Source organism: Scyliorhinus canicula, chromosome 27 (assembly GCF_902713615.1).
Source record: "Scyliorhinus canicula chromosome 27, sScyCan1.1, whole genome shotgun sequence".
Lineage (NCBI taxonomy): Eukaryota > Metazoa > Chordata > Chondrichthyes > Carcharhiniformes > Scyliorhinidae > Scyliorhinus > Scyliorhinus canicula.
The window spans coordinates 11,611,432-11,632,840 of record NC_052172.1 but is presented as its reverse complement, the minus strand read 5'-3'; the positions used below and the strand labels follow the sequence as shown (position 1 = coordinate 11,632,840).

At 51.3% G+C, this 21,409-nt stretch overlaps 3 protein-coding genes across 4 annotated transcripts in view; 2 read left to right on the top strand and 1 right to left on the bottom strand.

Moving 5' to 3' along the window:
- Positions 1 to 305, bottom strand: part of gemin7 (gem (nuclear organelle) associated protein 7) — a 4,624-nt gene extending 4,319 nt beyond the window's left edge. Inside the window, exon 1 of one of the 2 annotated variants that reach the window (XM_038785963.1) lies at positions 149 to 305. In XM_038785963.1, the coding sequence (XP_038641891.1) occupies positions 149 to 181 (33 nt within the window). In that variant the 5' untranslated portion in view covers positions 182 to 305. The remainder of the gene's footprint in view (positions 1 to 148) is intronic. The other variant, XM_038785964.1, reaches the window with a different exon arrangement.
- LOC119957827 (basic phospholipase A2 PA-9C-like) overlaps positions 1 to 16,265 on the top strand; it is a 39,125-nt gene extending 22,860 nt beyond the window's left edge. The window contains exons 2-5 of the mRNA XM_038785962.1: positions 2,926 to 3,062; positions 4,081 to 4,249; positions 11,682 to 11,788; positions 15,747 to 16,265. Coding sequence (XP_038641890.1) covers positions 2,957 to 3,062; positions 4,081 to 4,249; positions 11,682 to 11,788; positions 15,747 to 15,907 — 543 coding nt within the window. The 5' untranslated portion in view covers positions 2,926 to 2,956 and the 3' untranslated portion in view covers positions 15,908 to 16,265. The remainder of the gene's footprint in view (positions 1 to 2,925; positions 3,063 to 4,080; positions 4,250 to 11,681; positions 11,789 to 15,746) is intronic.
- A 2,557-nt stretch (positions 16,266 to 18,822) lies between these two features.
- Positions 18,823 to 20,839, top strand: LOC119957705 (eyes absent homolog 4-like). Its single transcript, XM_038785770.1, is given in 3 exon segments — positions 18,823 to 18,941; positions 19,864 to 20,414; positions 20,417 to 20,839. Coding segments are annotated over 3 exon segments (921 nt in total). The 3' UTR covers positions 20,668 to 20,839.
- The last annotated feature ends 570 nt before the right edge of the window (positions 20,840 to 21,409 follow it).

Genomic DNA, 21,409 nt, shown 5'->3' with positions numbered 1-21,409 from the left:
CCGCCTCCCCATCACCCCCCCCCCCCCGCCTCCCCATCACCCCCCCCCCGCCTCCCCATCACCCCCCCCCGCCTCCCCATCACCCCCCGCCTCCCATCACCCAACCCCTCATCACATCCCGGTCCCCGCTCCGTTATTTTTTTTTTACCGGCTCCGTGCCTGTTAATCTCTCCCGGATCATCCAGCCTGGCGGGTTGAGTCAGGACCGGTACCGAGTGTGACCCTGTTTCGGTGCCACCGGAACCCGCTCCCCCGGCTCTCTGCTTCCCTCCACCGCCAGCGACCCCTGCGCCCGTTCCCGGTACTGACGCTGCTCCTCAGCCTGGGACAGCTTCAGCAGGGAAAGCTGCCCAATCTGTCTCCCACCTCATTCCAGCAGCCAGACCAGTCCACGTCTCTTTCTTCTTTTGCTCCCTAATGGGATTTGGGCTTCTCTGTCAGGGCCGGCATTCATTGCCCATCCCTAATTGCCCCTTGAGAAGGATGGTGAGCTGTGTAATATCCCCTGCCCGACCTACGGAATGGGAATGGTTATCGTCCCGTGGTTCTCGCGGAGTACGAGCTTCTCCGCTGCGGGGCGGGGGAACTCCATTAACTATTGTATAAAAGGTCGGCCAGTAAGGCACCAAGCAGGAAAGGAAGCCGGCAGGAATCCACCGGGAAGGGTATATACTGTTATTGTAAATAAATCTAACTTTATTTTACTCAGTGTGACCTCCCCATGTCCTTATTAAAAGCTGCCTTCTTGAACTGCTGCAGTCCATGTGGTGTAGGTACACCCACAGTGCAGTTAGGGAGGGTGGTCCAGGATGTTGACCGAGCGAGAATGAAGCCGATGTATCTCCAAGTCAGGATGGCGAATGCATTGGAGGGGAACTTGCAGGAGGTGATGTTCCTCTGCGCCCTTGTCCCTCTAGGTGTTAGAGGTCATACATTTGAAGATGTGAAGATTTAAGAACTCTCAGCAGAGAATTAGCTCCATAAGAAGGACTCTTTGAGAAGGGCATGTTGCTCTGTTTCGGTCCCAACAGCGTCGCCAATACTGTGGGTATTTCTGTTTATCTTAGTGAACCACAAACCTTCCCTTATATCGATCAAATGACCACACAACCAGTTAGGTAGTTCAAAAGATGGTTTATTTACATACACAAGAGTTTTCTCAACATGCAAACACAATATCTACTATGAGTTAACCTACACCTATCAGCTACAATAACCTATACTCAACTTCAGGGCGACCGGCACTGTGCAAATGGATAAGGCCTTTATCTGGATTTCACTTGGTTGGTTTGAAGAAAGTGGCTCTGTCTCTGCTGGGCTCATCCGTCAGGTAGCGATCGTTGGTCTTGAACTTGGCTGGCTGTTCCTGCTACAATTAGGTTGGCACAGGCCAGATCCAAAAGAGACAGAACACATGGCTCTCCTCTCTTTTATCCCTCTGGGATTTCGCGCTCTTTGGGGAGGTCCTTAACCTTGGACCCAATAGTTCAACAGGGCTCTGATCACTCCGATTTCGACCAATAAAGGGGCAGGTGCCTTGGTAGCTAGGCAGGTCCTTAGCGGTCATTGACCTTGGCAGTTGTGCTTTCTGAGTAAGGGGAGTGGCGCTGATCAGTCTGTGGCTGTACCGGTTGCTTGATTGGAGTTGTATTGTCCTGGGAAAATGGGGCATTAAAATGCAAATGAGCGGGGGTTTCGATCAGGTCTGGTTACTTGTGTTTTAGACACACATAGGCTGTGTATCTGTCCTAGGTTGACCATAATTCCCATAGTCCTTTGCAGGTGGGCTTATTAGATGACTACAGGCAGTACAGTGGCACAGTGGTTAGCACTGCTGCCTCACAGCACCAGACACTTGGGTTGGGTGACTGGCTGTGGAGTTTGCACTTACTCCCCTTATCTGTGTGGGTTTCCTCCAGGTGCCCTGGCTTCCCCCCAGTCCAAAGGTGTGTAGATTAGGTGGATTGTCCATGTTACAAATTGCCCCTTAGTGTCCAGAGATGTGTAGGTTAGGGGGGATTATAGGGATGGGCATGGGTGTGGGCCTAGGAAGGGTGCTCTTAGAGAGGATTGGTGCAGACTCGATGGGCCAAATGGCCTCTTTCTGCACTGTAGGGATTCTGTGGTTCACTGGTTCGAAAGACAAATCGTCTGTGGTTAAATAATGAAGTTGAGGGTAGTATCAAATTCAAAATAAACATCGTACACATCAGCAAATATTAGTGGTCAGACTGAAGATTGGACAGATTTTAAGAAAGAATTACTAAAAAGAAAATAAAAAGGGAAAAGATAGAGCATGAGAGAAAACTAGCTAGAAATATAAAAACCTGTATCAAATGTTTCTACAAATAACGGCCCAATACAGACCTGAAGGCTGACAAGTCCCCAGGACTGAAGGATAGGAGAGGCATTGGTTATAATCTTCCAAAATTCTTTAGATGTTGCAAGGGTCCCAGAAGATTGGAAAATAGCAAATGTAACACTTTTATTCAAGGAAGGAGACAAGAAGAAATCGGGAACCTATAGCCTAACATCTGTTGCAGGGAAATTGCTAGGATCCATTATTAAAGAGGCTACGGCAGGGTAGCTAGAAATACATAATGGGATCAGACAAAGGCAACAAAGGACGGCACGGTGGCACAGTGGTTAGCACTGCTACCTCACAGCGCTAGGGACCTGGGTTCAATTCCGGCCTTGGTTGACTGTGTGGAGTTTGCACGTCCTCCCCGTGTGTGCGTGGGTTTCATCCTTCTGGATGACACTCACCAGTTGATGTTTCTTATAATTAGCTCAGTAAAAAAGGCTGGACACACCTGCCCCACCCACAGCATCAGTCTTTTCAAACCTCTGACACTCTGGAGAATGTCAGGATGTTAGAATGAGCGCCCCAAGGTGACACTCACCCTATACAGTATTGCTTTGCAGAGCTATCCTGGGATGGAGCGGCCCTGAGGACATGATAAGAGAGGGAGAGACACGGATTCTGCAAACATCGAGCTCGCAAAGGAAACAGGAACCCATGGAACCCCCGAACCTCATTGCTCTCCTCATACTGTTCACAGGTAAGTGATCACCTGGAGACCAGGGGAGGATGAGGGGGAGCGGCAATAACAATTAGTGAGCTCACAGCCAAAGCTGTGCATCATTTGAAATGCTGATGAATTTCCATTTACAGAGAAGGTAAAAAGTAGTGGAAATGCCTGTCCTGGGAGTGTTTGATGGGCACAGTGTAAAATAACCTTTACTCTGTATCTAACCCCGTGCTCTACCGGTCCTAGAAATGCTTGATGGGGATAGTGCAGAGGGAGCTTTACTCTGTATCTAACCCCGTGCTGTACCTGTCCTGGGAGTGTTTGACGGAGACAGTGTAGAGGGAGCTTTACTCTGTATCTAACCCCGTGCTGTACCTGTCCTGGGAGTGTTTGATGGGGACAGTGTAGAGGGAGTTTTACCTGTAACCCCACTGTGGTAAATGTGATTCACACCGGATTATAATCTATATATAGATGTGTCTGTATTGTAAGTGCAGTTGCACTACCTGTCCTCCAGGGGGAGTAGCTCTGGGAATGCTCGAGTTGTATGGGGCTTCTCCCTTGGCTCTGCCCGGAAGCTGCTGTATAAAAGATCAGTGCCACATGGTCAGCCGGCCAGTTCACCAAAAGTTCAATGGCTAATAGGCTGGCTCTGTTGTGAGTATATTAAAATCGCTATTCTAATCCTACAAGCACGTGTCCGTAGAATTGTTGGTTCCAACACCCAGCTTACCTTTGGACACTATTGGGCAATTTAAATGGCCAACCCACCTAACCTTTGTATTGTGGGAGGAAACTGGAGCATCAGAGGAAACCCTTGTAGACACGGGGAGAAAGTGCAAACTCCTCACAGTCACCCAAGAACCCGAGTCCTTGGCGCTGTGAAGCAGCAGTGCTAAAACTGTGTTACCCACGCTTCATTTAGCGGCTATGATAGTTTGTGGTTGGTGTTGGTTATGTTACAGGTTTAGTACTCCAGAAGCTTCGATTACTGATCCAGCGGCATGGGGTTTGATCAGACACTGATATCTTTCTTATTATTTCACAGCAATGTTGATCCCTGTTCAGAGCTTTGAGATTCGGGGCAGAAAGATGGTCGACTTTCCATCCGTCATCAACTGTGCCAACCCAGGTGCAAATAGTTTGAGTTACTACAACTATGGCTGCTTTTGTGGGATTGGAGGAAATGGCAACCAGCCAGTTGATGCAATTGACAGGTAAAATGAGCCAAGGTGTGAAAAACACTCTGGGCTGGGATTTTCATCCTTGAGAAGGGGAGCGGGAGTTGGGGAAATGCCTGCCTCGGCCTGCTGGCCGGCCCCAGGAGAAAGTGCCATCGAGGACGAGATTTTTGTTCTGGGAGCAAGGGTACGGGCTGTAGTCGGGCTGGCCAAGTTGGCGAGAAGGTTCGGAGGCAGCCACGGAGGCTGCAGTGTGTGGGGACGGGCTGTTTCAAAGGCCCATCTCGGTGCTGTGGGATTTCATCCCAGTTATACTCAAAACTAAAAGGCCCTTAGCCCTCACCCCTCAAAACTCTGAACCACTCCACACACTCCCCATGTACCAGCCAGACCACCTCATGCCCCTAACATGCCCCCCCCCCCCCCCCCTCAGCCAAACTCCATGGCCGCTCATGACCCATATGACAAACTCTAGCCATTCACCCACACAGAATGGTGGGCAGTGTAATTGAAATTGAGGATAGATTGGGAAATATTGATGTACAAAAGGACTGAGTGTCCTTGTTCACCAAACACTGAAAGCAAGCATGGAGGTGCAGCAAGAAGTTAGGAAACCAAATTGGTAAGCTGCCCTTCATTGTGAGAGGACTTGAGTACAGGAGCAAAGATCTCTTACTGAAGCTGACCAAGGCCTTGATGAAATGACAACTAGAGAATTGTGTTTAGTTTTGGCCTCTTTGGGGTGGATTCTCTGCTGCTCGATGCTGGCAGCGACATTGGAGATCGGGCGGAGAATCGAGCATCAGGCTTAAAACGGGATTGGCACCATTGTGGTTCTCCTGTCCCCAGCTAGTGGTGGCAGTAAGGAACACACCCTGCGCCAGCGGCACCACGAGTAATAATGATTTGCATGGACCCCTCCGCGATGCTCCACCCTCTGCGATGCTCCACCCCTCCGTGATGTTCCACCCCTCCAAGATGCTCAAACCCTCCACGATGTTCCACCCCTCCGCGATGCTCCACCCCTCCATGATGCTCCACCCCTCCAAGATGCTCAAACCCTCCACGATGTTCCGCGATGTTCCACCCCTCCGCGATGTTCCACCCCTCCATGATGCTCAAACCCTCCGCGATGTTCCACCCCGTGATGCTCCAACCCTCCGTGATGCTCCACCCCTCCGCGATGCTCCAACCCTCCGCGATGCTCCAACCCTCCGCGATGCTCCACCCCTCCGTGATGCTCCACCCCTCCGAGATGCTCCACCCCTCCACGATGCTCAACCCCTCCACGATGTTCCACCCCTCCGCGATGCTCCACCCCTCTGAGATGCTCCACCCCCCGCGACGCTCCACCCCTCCGCGATGCTCCACCCCCCACGATGCTCCACCCCTCCGCGATGTTCCACCCCCCACGATGCTCAATCTCTCTGTGATGCTCCGCCCCCGCGATGTTCCGCGATGCTCCACCCCCACGACGCTCCACCCATCCGCGATGTTCCACCCCTCCGCGATGTTCCACCCCTCTGCGATGCTTCGCCCCCCTGCGATGTCCCGTGATGCTCTAACCCCCGCGATACTCCACCCCCCCGCGACGCTCCACCTCTCCGTGATGTTCCACCCCTCTACGATGTTCCACCCCTCCGCGATGTTCCACCCCTCTGCGATGCTCCGCCCCTGCGATGTTCCGTGATGCTCCAACCCCCGCGATGCTCCACCCCCCGCGATGCTCCATCTCTCCGTGATGTTCCACCTCTCTGCAATGCTCCACCCCTCCGCGATGTTCCACCCCTCTACGATGTTCCACCCCCCATGATGTTCCACCCCCTCCGTGATGTTCCGCGATACGCCACCCCTCCGCGATGTTCCACCCCTCCGCGATGTTCCACCCCTCTACGATGTTCCACCCCTCTACGATGTTCCACCCCCCCATGATGTTCCACCCCCTCCGTGATGTTCCGCGATACGCCACCCCTCCGCGATGTTCCACCCCTCCGCGACGCGCCACCCCTCCGCGATGCTCCACCCCTCCGCGATGTTCCACCCCCTCCGTGATGTTCCGCGATACGCCACCCCTCCGCGATGCTCCACCCCTCCGCAATGTCCTGCCCCTCCACGATGCTGCACCCTCTCCGCGATGTCTCACTCCTCCGCAATGTTCCACCCCTCCGCCATGTTCCACCACTCCGCGATGCTCCACCCCTCCGCGATGCTCCATCCCTCCGCAATGTTCCACCCCTCCGCCATGTTCCACCACTCGGCCATGTTCCACCCCTCCACGATGCTACACCCCCTCCGCGATGCTCCGCCCCTCCGTGATGCTCACCCCTCGCGATGCTCCATCCCACTGTGATGCTCCACCCCTGAAGTCAGTCTGTAGCCTGCAGGGAGAGATCCTTACTTTGCCTGCAGCTATCCAGCTCTCAAAACAAAATGAAACACACCCTGTAGCTGCAAATCCAAAGCAAAAGTAAAAGCTGACAGACAGCCCAGCTCTACCCACACTCTGACATCACTGCAGTAATAAACACCCATTTCTTAAAGGTACACCGACTACAGCTATTCTATAAAAACACCCATTTCTTAAAGGTACTCTCACATGACACTCCCTCCCCAGCTACAACCAGAGCTCCTCCTCCCCCTCCTCATTCACCACAGAAGCACATGAGGGTGATGGGCCTGGGTTGGCAGTGTCAGCGGGTCTAGATTGTGGGATGAGGGATCATGATGACTTGCTGTGGGATGAGCTTTGGATGCTGCTGATTGCCTGAGAAATCCTGACTCCTGTATTTTGGGTAACAGACCATTGTCAGCCCTGGTGATCCTTGGTTGTGTGATGGGGACTGATTCCTCACAGACCACATTATTTTGGGCAAGGCGGAGGCGGTGGGAGATGGAGAAAGGTTTGGGGTCATAGACTGGTGATGTTGTCACACCAGGGTGTCTCACACTGTGGCTCCCATGACCTGTCACCTCTGGGTGAGGGTGGAAGGTCTGTGGGACATCCATAGGTCCAACATTCATTAACCCCCGCCCCTCCAGCCGCCGTCACAGATCCAGTCCCAGCCCAACCATCACACCCGAGGGCAGACTGTGAGGAGTTGCTCGGACTGGTGGTGGAAATGTGTTTCCCCCGGACTAACTATGTGCAGTGACACCCGTGTCAGCTGATGTGTCGTGCGTCTTCCTGCGCTTCCGTGGCCTCCCGCTCCATCGCGGTGTTCATCAGATTGCACATCAGGAATGGAGGCGGATTCTGATTTTCTTGTCCTCTGGCCTATGATGCCCTTGGCGGACGTCCTCTGGAAGGTCTGGGCCTGGTTGGGCATGGCCGACTTTCGGATGTCACAGGTGATTTTAAACATTGAGTGTCCCAGCTCCCTCCTCACGGATTTTAAACATTGAGGGCGAGATTCTCCCAAAACGGGAGAAATCGTAAAGCTGCCGTAAAACCCGGACGGGTTTTACGGCAGCGCGCCCCTTCCCGACGGGGGACCGATTCTGGTCCCCGGTCGGGGCTAGCAGCCCGACGCCGTAGGCTCCGGCAAGACGGGCTTAACGAAAATCGTTAAGCCCGCTTGCCGGAGTTAGCGCCGGCTGACGCGTCATATGACGTCAGCCGCACATGCGCAGTTTGGAAGACTCCAACCCGCGAATGCGCGGGTGACGTCATCGCGTTTTTGCGCGAAACCCGCGCATGCGCGGGCCGGGTTGCCCCTCAGCCGCCCCGCGAATGGATACTGCGGGGCGGCGGAAGGACAAGTAGTGCGCGGGCATCGGGCCCGCTGCCCGCGATCGGTGCCCACCGATCGCGGGCCCATGGCACCCTTGGCACGGCCGTGGTACGGCCGTGCCAATCGGTGCCATGGTTATTAATAGCGAGTTTGTGACGCCGGTTTTACGAACGGCAAGACCAGGTGTGTTTGCCGTTCGTAAAAACGGCGGAAAGGGCTGGGACTTCGGCCCATCTAACAGCTGAGAACCGCTGCCGGCCGTAAAAAACGGCGGCAGCGATTCGGGTCGGGACTTCGGCGGGGGGGGGGGAGAATAGCGGGAGGGCGGCAAAAATGTCGGGAAGGCCCTCCCGCTATTCTCCCACCCGTCGTGGGGGGCGGAGAATTTCGCCCTGAATTTCCCAGCTCCCTCCTCACGGATTTTAAACATTGAATTTCCCAGCTCCCTCCTCATTGATCTTGAACGTTGAATTTCCCAGCTCCCTCCTCGCTGATTTTAAACTGTTTAGTACACCTATTTAAAACGTGAAGCTAGTGTAATGGCTGCTGTGGGGATCCAACGAGATGTGTAGCCATCTTGGAAATCAGGAAGGCAGTCAGCCGGGGGCCACAGGGGCCACTGCCCCAGTGCTCGGGGGAGGGGGAGGTTTATGGGTCGCCATCGTTGGGGGAAATCGCCCCTGGGCTGGGGGGCGATGGGGCTCAGCGTCTACGGGTCTGCCATGCCTGCCCCGGATCGTTTAGACTCATAATGGGAGCGGCTCCAGCTGCTGCCTGTCCATCCCAGCGAACTGCCCCAGGACAGAGCCCCGTCCATGGTAATATGGTGATGGTCACTTTAACCCCCGCTGACCATGGTGGCCGCTGGCCACACAAATTAAGGCTATTGCTGATGGGGAATTGGCAGTTTTCATAATCTGAACACTTAACAGCTCCTAAATGGATTCCTGTGGGTTGATGTGCCATGAAGCAAGAACTTGTGACTGCCTAGCATCCCAACCAGACAGTGAGGCCTGGACACGTGTCCTGTCATCCGGAGGCATCGACACTACAGAGGCAGCGGGCAAATTTCGAACACTGAAGAACTGAGCCTCACCATGAGGGACATCTCCACAATCGGAGGGTGGATGTGTGGACTGGGGGGGGGGGGGGGGGGGGGGGGGGGGGGGCGGGAACCAGCGCCCTAACCAGACAATGTGGGGTCAGGGGTACAAAGTCTGGGGTCTGGTTCCCAGGGGCCACTGCTACGGCCTGGGGTGCGTGTGTTGGATGACACCCTGATGAATGGCAGAGAATGTGAGAATGTGAGAGTGGGGGAGGCTTGGTTCATCCGAAAGTACCGGGCTGGAAGCCATAGCTGATTGTCTGTCTCTCACCCTTTCCAATTCCTTTCAGATATTACACTATGGGTGGTATCTTGGAAGCAGTCCTCGTGGTGGCATTGGAAGGCCAGCTGGCCAGATGACCGAGAAGGCGACGGTAGCAGCATCAAAAGAGGCTAGAGGCGGCGGCCCATGAGCAGGGCCCTGCCGCACACTCTGAGGACCCAGCCGTCCATCAGGCCAGGGAGGGAGCCAGAGGGGGAGGCCAACGATGGTCCAAGGTGTACAGGTGTTGTTGGTTCTTTAAACAGATGACAGACAGCGTGTGCCACAGGAGGCTCCTCCTCAACAAGCAGAAGGTGTGGTACCTGTGTCACCCCAAGGTGACTGAATGGCTCTTGCTTAGGACCTGGCTAATGAAGCCAGTACGGAGGCTGGTGACTGAGGCGGAGATCTGATCTAACAAGAACCATGTGGCCATCTGGGCTGTCATTGAGCAGTGCATCAGACTGCTTAAAATGCGGTTCCGATGCCTCATCCACTCTGGTGATGCACTGCAGTACACCCCTGGAGGGTCGCCCGCTTTGTGGTGGTCTGCTGTGCCCTCCACAACATGGCACACACCGAGGAGGAGGAGGATGAGGAGGTGCCAGGAGGGGCTGAAGGATAAGCTCAGACAGGACCTGTGGAACCAGCTGGAGGATGGATGTTAGGTGACAGCGGCAAGGGTCCGGCATGCCGGGAAGACCAGGGGGGCCCTCATCCCCGCTTGCTTCGTGGCTTCATCCATCATTGTAATAATAATAATAATCGCTTATTGTCACAAGTAGGCTTCAATGAAGTTACTGTGAAAAGCCCCTAGTCACCAGGCACCTGTTCGGAGAGGCTGGTTCCGGAATTGAAGCATTATTCTGCATTACAAGCCAGCTGTTTAGCCCACTGTTCTAAACCAGCACATGCCTCACTGTGCCACCCTGTTGCCATACTGACCCCACGACATGCTGTTGTTGGGGCTGTGGATTTGGGAGAGTTGGTGTCGCCATTGTCACCCCGCAGGGAGGCTCCGAGTTGGCCTCCAGCGCTCCCTCCTCCCAATTGGTGCCCGTAGAGCCCTGGGGTCCCCTCGGGATGGAGGGGCAGCTGGACTGAGCTCGTCCTGGCTAGACCCCAATGTCTGCACCATGGTGTTGATGCCCTTAGCGATGCCCCTGTGAGCAAGCCATGCTCTGCAGTGAATCGCCAATGCTCCCCTGTGTCTGCGATAGAGTCCAGCGACTGGGATGTTCTCTGGAGAGCCTCAGCAATGCCCCCGAGACTGAGACATGCTACGCAGTGCCCCCAGTGACTGGGACATGTTCTGTTGCACCTCGGCAAAGCCCACCTGCGTCAAGAACATGCCCCTCAGCGATTCGGAAATGCGGTCGAGGTGCTCAAAGTGAGCAATGCTTTGGATAACCACTTATGGTACTGGCGCGTGCTCCAGACTCTCCACTGCCACCCTAGCAGTGTTTCTCGGTGCCATGCATTGCCAGTGCAATCTCCTGTGCTCGTAGTCTTTGGGATTCCTTCAATCGAGTATGGACCTGCTGGAATATCACTAACATCCCCCTCTGAATCTCATGGCCTCACCCTATCGACTGCATTAGCTCTGGGTTAGCCTAGTCCAGAGGCCCAGCAGGGACTCAGCTGGGTCCTGGGATGCAGCAAACCTCCAAATACAGTCCCCCCGGATGTCCCTGGATCAACCTAATGTGCATCTGTACTGTATGGTGCTCATCAAGTTGTGCCCCAGAAGACTGTCCACTCTTTTGCCCACCGAGGTGTGTGTCTCCATGCTATTGGAGGGTGGGAATGATTGTCATGATGCATCGATGGTGGCAGATATGGAGCTTTCCTCCGGAGTGTTCTCTTGGACAGCAGGGGGCTCGCACCATCAGATGGAGATCTTGTGGGGGAATGGATATGTGGTCAGTGAGAGGGAAGGATCATCATGTTGGCAAGAGCAACTCACGTGTGACAGGTAGTCTGGGTGGGGGCCATTTGGACATTCTGAATTCTCCTTCAGGCGAACAGGCGCCGGAGAGTGGCGACGAGGGGATTTTTACACTAACTTCATTGCAGTGTTAACGTAAGCATATTCGTGATAATAATAAACATTAAATTAAAGGCCATCTTCAAGAAATGAAAGGGTCCAAATAAAGGCGGAAAAAAATCATCAAACTTCCCCATCAATCACTTTTCCCATGGCACATTTGCAGTGGGTACAAAGGGGATTAAATTTTAACACTTAGGAACTCTAGGGCATTTCTACAGAGTTAGTAACCTATCTGAGGCTATGTTGATTAGGTACTGACAAGTATCTATAGAAAGACCTACATCCGTGGAATAATGTATCCTGTTTGTCAACCCCCCTAGGTGCTGTTATTTGCATGATCAATGTTATGGTGAAGCCATTAGCATGGGCTGCTCCATTTGGACCACACTCTATATTTCACGCTGCTATGATGAAGTCCCTATGTGCAGTAAGTAAGATACCAAATCAAACATTGTTTGATCTTAGGAAGTTGCACTGACTCCCTGTCCCCTCCCTTCCCTCAACAGGTCAGTGGGCATTGCCACTGTCCAGTATATACTGACCACAGGTTTTCATAGAATCAAAGCACGGCCAGCATGAAAGGGGTCCTTTCGTCCTGTCTTGTTGGTGCTGGCACTCTGCAACAGCAACTCACCTCGTCCCAAAATCCCCATCCTTTTCACATTTCTTGCCAAAATGTTATTATCAGATAATTATCCAATGTCCTTTTGAAGGCCACAGTCGAATCCATGATGCTTCCAAGCCTTGCATTCCGAATCCTAAACACACGCTGTGCAAAAGAGGCTTTACCATGGCCGGGATTCTCCAGGTCTGCCCACTAAAATTGAGATCCGCGATTGGCTGTAACACGTTGGTCCAAAATCAGGACTCACGACAGCAAATCCCTGGTCCCGCACTCCAAAGATGTGCAGGTTAGGTGGATTGGCCATACTAAATTGCCCCTTCGAGTCCAAATGTGCGCAGGTTAGGTGGATTGGCCACGCTAAATTGCTCCTTCGAGTCCAAATATGTACAGGTTAGGTGGACAGGCCATGCTAAATTGCCCCTTTATGTCCAAATATGTGCAGGTTAGGTGGATTGACCATTCTAAATTGCCCCTTTGTGTCCACATATGTGCAGGTTAAGTGGATTGACCATGGTAAATTGCCCCTTCGTGTCTAAAGATGTGCGGGTTAGGTGGGGTTACAAGGAAGGGGCAGTTGAGTGGGCCTAGGTGGGCTGCTCCTTTGGAGAGTTGATGTGGACTCAAAGGCCCGAGTGGCCTCCTTATGTACTGTATGGATTCTATGGATTTCATCAATAATGGGCTTCCCGCCTAGAGTGGGCGGGAACATTATTATTGTGCAAAACCCCCTTTTTACGTGTAATTAGCGAGTTTGAAGCATGATTCAAAGCTCTCCCGCAATGTCCCTGACCCCAACATGTGCGGGGAACTGCACTGGGTGGACTTTGGTGCAGATCCTGACAAGTGTGGACTGGGTGTGGGGGTCATGTGCCTCTTTGTTGCTGCCAGGCTTCAGAAGGAGGGATTCCCAAGGGTCCTGGGAGTTGGCGGGGCTCAGGCTAGGGGAAAGGGATTGACCTCGGGCCTCTCCCCTGGGAGAGGGGCTTCGTGGCTGGACTGCCCTATCTAGCCTGGGAAACCTTTTTTTGGAAGTAGTTTTAATCAAATTTTTAACACTTTAACATCCAAAACACATAACAATACAAAGTAAATCCAACAAAACCCCAAACCTGCCCTCCCCACCTCACCCCGTCCCCTCCCCGCTAGCAGTTGACAGGAACCAGCTCCCTGAAATGTAGTATAAACAAATTCCATCTCTTATGGAATCGCTCACTTGCTCCCTTCAGGGCAAACTTCTCCTTTTCCAAGTACAAGAACGCCATTAAATCCCCCAGCCACGCTGAGGCACATGGTGGAGAAACTGACCTCCACCCCAACAGATCAACGAAGTGAAGGCTAAAACATTGGCCCAGCTCTTGTCTCCAACACTGGCAAATCTGATACCCTAAATATGGCCCCCAGGGGACTGGACTCTATATCCACGTGCTTGATTGCCAACATGGTGCTGAAGAACAAATTTCTCCAACTTCGGGCAGAACCAGAACATGTGTGTGTGATTAACTAGGCCCCTCCCACATCCCTGACAAATATCCTCCACTCTCTCAAACAACTGGCTCATCCTTGACTTTGTCAGCTGCTGTGTACTACCTTTAGCTGTATCAACCCCAGCCTCGCACACAAGGATCGAGGCATTCACCCTCCGCAGCATCTCACATCACAGCCCCTTCTCCAGCGGTACCCCAGCTACTCCTCCCACTTAGCCTTCACCCCTCCAGTGACGCCTCCTCCAAATTCCTCCCATAGATCGCTGAGATGACCAACCCCCCTCACCGACAACACCCCTCCAGCAACAAGGAGGGCTGTGCAGTCGGAAAAACCTTTCTCACGAAATCCTGCACCTACATGCACCTGAAAACCTCCCATCGCGGGACCCCAAACTTCTCCCCCAGTTCCTCCAAACTTGAGAACCACCCTTCTAAAAACAAGTCCTACATTTCCATCACTTGTCGCTCCTCCCATCTCCAAAACCTTCCATCCATCCTCGCTGGCTCAAACCCATGGTTCCCTCGGATAATCATCAACTTTGACCCTGTCCCCACCCTAAAATGCTGCCGAAATTGCCTCAATATTTTCAGCATGGCCACCACCATAGGACTCCCTGAGAACTTCCCTGGGGTAAACAGCAGTGGCGCCATTGCCAGCGTCTGCAACCCCGTCTCCATTACAAGAACCTGCCTCCATCCTCACCCACAAAGCCTCTGTCTCCCTGTTCCAGCCCCACACCTTCTCAACGTTCACCGCCCAATCATAGTATAACAGGTTCAGAAGGGCCAGACTGTCGCCCTCTCTTAAACATCATCCTCCTAATCCTTGCCACCTTACCTGCGCACATAAACGTCGAAACCAACCTAACCACCCCCATAAAACACGATTTTGGTAAAAAGACCAAAATAAAAATAAAAACCACGGCAAGATGTTCATCTTAACCACTTACACCCAGCCTGCCAATGACTGGGGAAAGCTATCGCACCTCAATAGATTCGCCTTGACCCTGCCCACCAGGCTCGTAAAGTTCAAATTATGGAGACGAGCCCAATCCTGAGCTACCTGCAACCCAGAAAGCTAAAGAACCCGAAATGGCAACTCCCCCACCCGGAGGTGATACAATAAAACACTCACTGAAGAGCCTGGGTTGGAGATATAGAGCCACAGATCATCAGCATTCAGGGACACCCTATCCTCCACCCACCCCCCCGCCCCCCCACCCCCGCCCCCTTCATTATCCCCCACCATTTATCTGAGCACCTCAGCGTTATGGCCAAGGACTCTATTGCCAGTGCAAACAGAAGGGGGGATATGTGGCACACTTGCCTCATTCCCCTATGCAGTGGAAAGTACCCTGAATTCATCTGGGGATCAGGGGTGATGGGCCAAGTGGCCTAATTCTGCTCCTATGTCTTATGGTCTTCATCTAATTTGTACACACATACACCATTGGATCCTCATACAACAGTTTCACCCTTGCCACAAACTTACGTGCAATCTCAAACCTCTCCAACATCGCAAACAAATAGCTCCACTCCATACGCTCAAACTCCTTCTCCGCATCCAGTGCCGCCACCACCTCCAACTTCCTTCTGCCGGCGGAAGCACCACATTCAAAAGATGCGCACATTCAACGACTTTACGAAAACTGTCCGATCCTGCCCAGTCACCCTCGGGAGGTACTGCTCCAACCTTTGGGGAAGGGAATCTGTTGTCCTTACCCGATCTGGCCCACATGTGACTCCAGACCCACAGTAATGGGGTTGACTCGTGACTGCCCCTCTGAAATGGCCGAGCGGGAGCGAGCCCACTGAGCTCATGGAGGGGCAACAGACTCTGGCCCAGCCAGCGATGCCCATAAAAGAATAAAAATAACTCCTGCAACCTTTATCGGATTGTGCCCTAAAATAGTTTGTTGCATCACACTGCCGATGGCTGCAACAACATGAGGAAGATTCAGCAGAAACCTCCAGAATGAGCAAACCCCCAACATAATATTAAAAACACACAGCTGGGACAACACATGCCTAACATGAGGCAGCCCACAGCATGATGGACCCCAGCTTACAGTATACAGAAACTCTTATTGCATTAGGGGCCGCAGAACATTAAGAGGCCAACACAAAATTAGGGAAAGTCCACAACTTTAGTACTCTAGGGGTCATTCCCCCAAATATTTTGGATCTCCACTTGCTTGATGAACACCCACAGCAATAGTGTATACCAGGTGTACATTATATATATATATATATATTTACAGTCTCCTCTTTTGCAGGTGGGCCCTGGTTATCGTGGTTCCCGTGCAGTAACAAGATGTGTGAATGTGATGTCGCAGCTGCCCTGTGCTTCAGGAAGCACATCGACAAATTCAACCAGACATTTGTGGATTATGACCAGGATCTGTGCCAGACCATTCCAGGCTCCAGCTTGCAATGAGGTGGCGGAGATGTGGCTGAGTCACCCACCCAAGTGGCTCTCCAATGGAATATTCCTGTTCTACAGGATAGGATTCCTGTTGGGTCGTTTCACTGATTATTTGGTCACCGAGTGTCACTGATCTCTAGGTTTTGTTGCTGTTTGACCATTAGCTCATTTAAGGATAAGGTTGAAGTGAAATAAAGCAGAGTGAGCTAGCCTCTCTGCTGCTCTCACTGGTTGGAGCCTGCAATGATGGGAGTGGGAATGTTTGTTAATTACTGATACTGAAAGCGCTCGTCTAAGGTTGTCAGGACAGCAGGGGAGATGAAAAACAACGTGGTCATTTGATGAAATAAAGTAGACTGTTAGTCAGTAAGAAACAAAATGGTCTTTATTTGCATCATCTTCACTATTTAAAATTGTCATTTACATCAACTGGAAACAGGCAGACCCAGTCAAGACCTGTCATTTGAATTTGTTATCCTAAAATTTCATTGCCAATTCCACAGCACACACCATCATTTCACACATATGCATACACACGCATGCACACCCAGATATACACGTTCAAACACACATAGAACTATGTACATACACATAAAAATGCATACATGGCGGCACGTGGTGTAGTGGTTAGTCATGGTGCTCAGGACCCGGGTTCGAATCCTGGCCCTGGGTCACTGCCCGTGTGGATTTTGCACATACACCCCGTGTCTGCGTGGGTTTCACCACCACAACCCAAAGATGTGCAGGTTAGGTGGATTGGCCACGTTAAATTGCCCCATAATTAGAAAAAAAATAATTGGGTACTCGAAAAAATATTTTTAAAAAATGCATACACATGTGCACACAAACACAAAAGCATCTCCTCAAACTCCTGACAAATTCTGAGTTCAGCTCCACACATGACAACATTCCGTATACCAGTGATTATTCTTCACATGAGCTACAAGTCCAGGTTTTCTTTATCAGCTTCTGTTCCTACAGATGGTCAACTTTTCTGAGATCCACTTTCTGCATGTGCTGACTCTCACTGGGGTACAGTTCCTGAAGGTGCTGACTCTCACTGGGGTACAGTTCCTGAAGGTGCTGACTCTCACTGGGGTACAGTTCCTGAAGGTGCTGACTCTCACTGGGGTAAAATTCCTGAAGGTGCTGACTCTCACTGGGGTACTGTTTGTGAAGTGCTGACTCTCACTGGGGTACAGTTCGTGAAGGTGCTGACTTTCACTGATATACATTTCCTGAAGGTGCTTACTCTCACTGATGTATAGTTCCTGAAGGTGCTGACTCTCACTGGGGTATAGTTCCTGAAGGCGCTGATTCTCACTGGGGTACAGTTCCTGAAGGTGCTGACTCTCACTGGGGTACAGTTCCTGAAAATGCTGGCTCTCACTGGTGTACAGTTCCTGAAGTGATAAAGCCGACCGTCTGCCTCGAAAGCAGTGTATGGACGGTCCATATTACCGTCCTGATTTACGGATGGGGAGCTGGTGGTAGGCTGATTTCAGGTCAATTGTTGAGAAGACCTGTTACTGCGCAATCTGATTGACCGTATCAGATATGCGTGGGAGGGGGTACGCGTTGAGCTGCGTGTACCGATTGATGGTCTGGCTGTAGTCCACGACCATTCTGTGTTTCTCCCCAGTTTTAACTATTACCACTTGGGCTCTCCAGGGGCTGTTGCTGGCCTCGATGATACCCTCCTGAAGCAGCTGCTGGACCTCGGACCTGATGAAGGTCTTGTCCTGGGTGCTGTACCGTCTGCTCCTGGTGGCAAAGGGTTTGCAATCCGAAGTTAGATTGGCAAAGAGGGAGGGAGGTGTGGTGATACGCATCACTGTAAATACACAAGGGGTTAATTTAAATACATGTACACTAGCTAGACACTAGAGGGAGCACCAGAGACATGACACACAGACACTCAACCAATAGATCAGTTAGATAGGACACGACCAATGGGCATTCACGATACACACAGAGGTGACATGACCACAGGAGGGCATTACACCAACCCATATATAAAGAACACAACACACATGATCTGCCTCTTTCCAGTGGAGACAGTCAGTGAGTAGAGACACAGGGTTGATTCAATATCAATCCCACCACGTGGATTGTAGCAGACTGGTTAGTCAGTCAGGGTAGCTATGGAAGGATTAACAGTAGTTAATAGAGTAATAGAAGAGTAAATAGTTTAATAAACGTGTTGAAGTTATCTCCACGTCTGAACCTTCCTTTGTCAAGTGCACCACAAGTCGCTTATGCTACGCTTAGAGCATAACAAGACATGGTACCCGGAGTGAACTGTTTCAATCCATATAGCCATACCTCAGCGTACAGTGACAACCAGCAACAATACCCAGGCGAGATGTTTGAGATCCCGGTTCCGCAGCAGCTCCAGTGCCACGGCAATCTCCGCAAAAACTGGCGGGCATTCCGGCAAATGTTTGAAATCTTCCTGGCAGCAGCTGACCTACAAGACGTGGCCAATGCTGAAAAGACAGAGCTTCTGCTCACCATTGCCGGCGCCAGAGCAGAAGAAATCTTTTAAAAATTCAAGTTCCCCAAAAGGCAAACCAGCGGAAAACGGTAAGAGAAGCGCCAGTACTCACCACGAGGCCGAGATCCCGGAGCAGAGAACAATTTTGATCGGCGGCCATCTTTCTAAAGGTACTGCACATGCGTAGTTGCGCGAAAAACGCACAGAACAGGAAGGTCCGTTTGCGCATGCGCGAGAAGCCACCCATGCGCAATCACGAAGACGCCCCCAGTGCAGGAACAGCGATATACGCATGCGCAAACGCTTCCTACATCTGATGTCAAATGCGTCATGATGTCAGAGGCCCAGGACCATGCCCATTTAAAGGGGAAACATCCCAAGTTAAAAATAAAATCTCTTAAAGCCGTAAAACAACCTTCTTTCACCTGGAATGACAGCACAAGGCCTCAAATTCAACCAGGACCTGAAAGAAACCTCCAAAGAACCCTGCAACAAGCAGTTACCTATGCCCAAACCGATGATTCAGACCTTGAATACTTCAACACGACCGTTATATTTTCTCTGGACCTCGCGAGCCCAATGCCAGCTCCGACGCAGTGATGATATGGTCCTAGAGGACTATGACTCGGACGAAGGTTTTTTCATTAGAAATGGTGACCCCCATACTGAATCCAACGCAGACGCGAATTTATTCTTCGGATTTGAGGATCTTCAGCCCAGCATATACGGCTCGTGAGTGCAGGATTATGCTGCGGCCTGAAACCAAGAGACAGAGAGCGGTACAAGCCCACAGTAAGCGGCCTGCTGCCACCGCTAAGGGTTCCCGACTCCACGATAGAAGACATGCAAAACTTCGAAGCGCAGTCCTTGCAGGAACAAGGCCATGCGGGTATAGCAACCTCCTCTGACCAACTAGCAGCAGACGATGCAAGTCTGCCATGCTCAAGTAAACAGCAAGAAGACTATGACAGTCTACCACGCTCCAGTGCACAGCAGGACGACCATGACGGTCTATCATGCTCCAGTGAAGGACAAAGCGACGATGACAGTCCAAGCCCAAATGAAGGACAACAGCAAGACAATGACAGTTCACCCACATTGTTTGCGCCACCAGATGAAGACTCTGACAATTTACCCAGCCCAAGTGAACAACAAGAAGCTACTGAGGCTCTACCCACGGTATGTGAGACGAGTGACGACAGTATCCCACTTCCCATGCAAGATGTGCAAAGTGACAGACCTCAGCTAGTGTGTACAGAGGGACTCGACGATCACTGTGAGACCACTGGTGACTCCGGTGACACCACGATACTTCCAACCTCATTCGCTCGAACCTCTCCACAAGTCAATGCATTCCTGCATGTTCCGACTCCAGACATGCAGCTTTAAGAAATCTCAGCTGACTCCAGTGAACCTGCTAAGACTCCGGACGGGGAGTACCGACAAACCAACACTGACTCAGGTGAAACAGACCAGTCTCCAGATGGGAGCAATCAAACACCGACTCTGATTCACGTAAGCCGGACTTTACTCCAGACAGAGAGTGCCACAACCTCAGTGACGGCACGCTCAGGGTGACAGCAGATGCCAAAACGACAGGAGATGGATCATTTGACAATTACACTGGGTCAGTAATAACAAGTAGTGGCTACAGTCCAAGAGGAATTCACCAATATTCACCACAGCTATATCCTTCGAAGCCATACCCACATATTCTTTCCACACCAGCAGTGCAGTCAATGACAGCTTATGCTGGACAAACCCAGTATTCAGGAATGCAGCAGCCAGCAGTCTATGCAGCATATTCTCAAACAGGCCAGCACTACGGATTTCCCACTAGTGGAATCAAGACCCAAGGAGGACTACCGCAAGCGCAAACTGCACTACAGACTGGATGCCTTAGTTACAGCCCAGGATTTGCTGCACCCCAGCCTGGCCAAACAGCATATTCCTATCAGATGCAAGGTTCTAGTTTCACACCATCACCAGGTATTTATGCGAGCAGCAATTCTGTTTCCAATTCGACAGCTTCAACAGTTCTCATCAGGATTACCCTTCCTACACAGCATTTGGCCGGAACCAGTATGCACAGTATTATCCAACTTCAACATGTGGCACATACATGACCTCGAATGATACTGTTGATGGTACCTCTTCAACGTCAACAACTTATCAGCTACAAGATACCATCCAACATCACCATCACAAACATCGAAAAAAAAAAGGACTCCAAATCAGACAGCAAAGTGATTTGACCACTTCTTGGTTCCTGTGACACAGGGACATTGATGGCATTCACAAGGACATGCCACCATCAAATTCACCAACCCACTCAGAAAGACATTTGACCATGATGATTGATGGATTTTGGACTCACACAAATGATTTGGACTTATTGTTTAATCACTGTTTTCCTGACTTGTACATACCATAACTTATCTGCCTGTTTTTTGTTCAATTTTCTTTACGTGGAATGTTTGTATCGAAAAATTTCAATAAAAATTATTTAAAAAAAAAAAAAAAAAAAATTTTCTTTACGTGTACAGAAAATATGTGACATGTAAAAAAGGGGGGATTGTGGTGATGTGCATCACTGTAAATGCACAAGGGGTTAATGTAAATACATGTAGACTAGATAGACACTAGAGGGAGCACCAGAGACATGACACACAGACACTCAACCAATAGATCTGTTAGATAGGACACGGCCAATGGGCATTCACGATACACACAAGGGTGACACGACCGCAGGAGGGCATTACACCAACCCATATATAAAGAACACAACACACATGATCTGCCTCTTTCCAGTGGAGACAGTCAGTGAGTAGAGACACAGGGTTGATTCAATATCACTCCCACCACGTGGATTGTAGCAGACTGGTTAGTCAGTCTGGGTAGCTATAGAAGGATTAACAGTAGTGTCGAACCCGAGTAATAGACGACTTGCAAGTGGCGGCGTGGGCTGGGCAGCGTTGGCGGGGGTGCTTCTGTTGGCCGCAGAAGTAGCAGCGGGA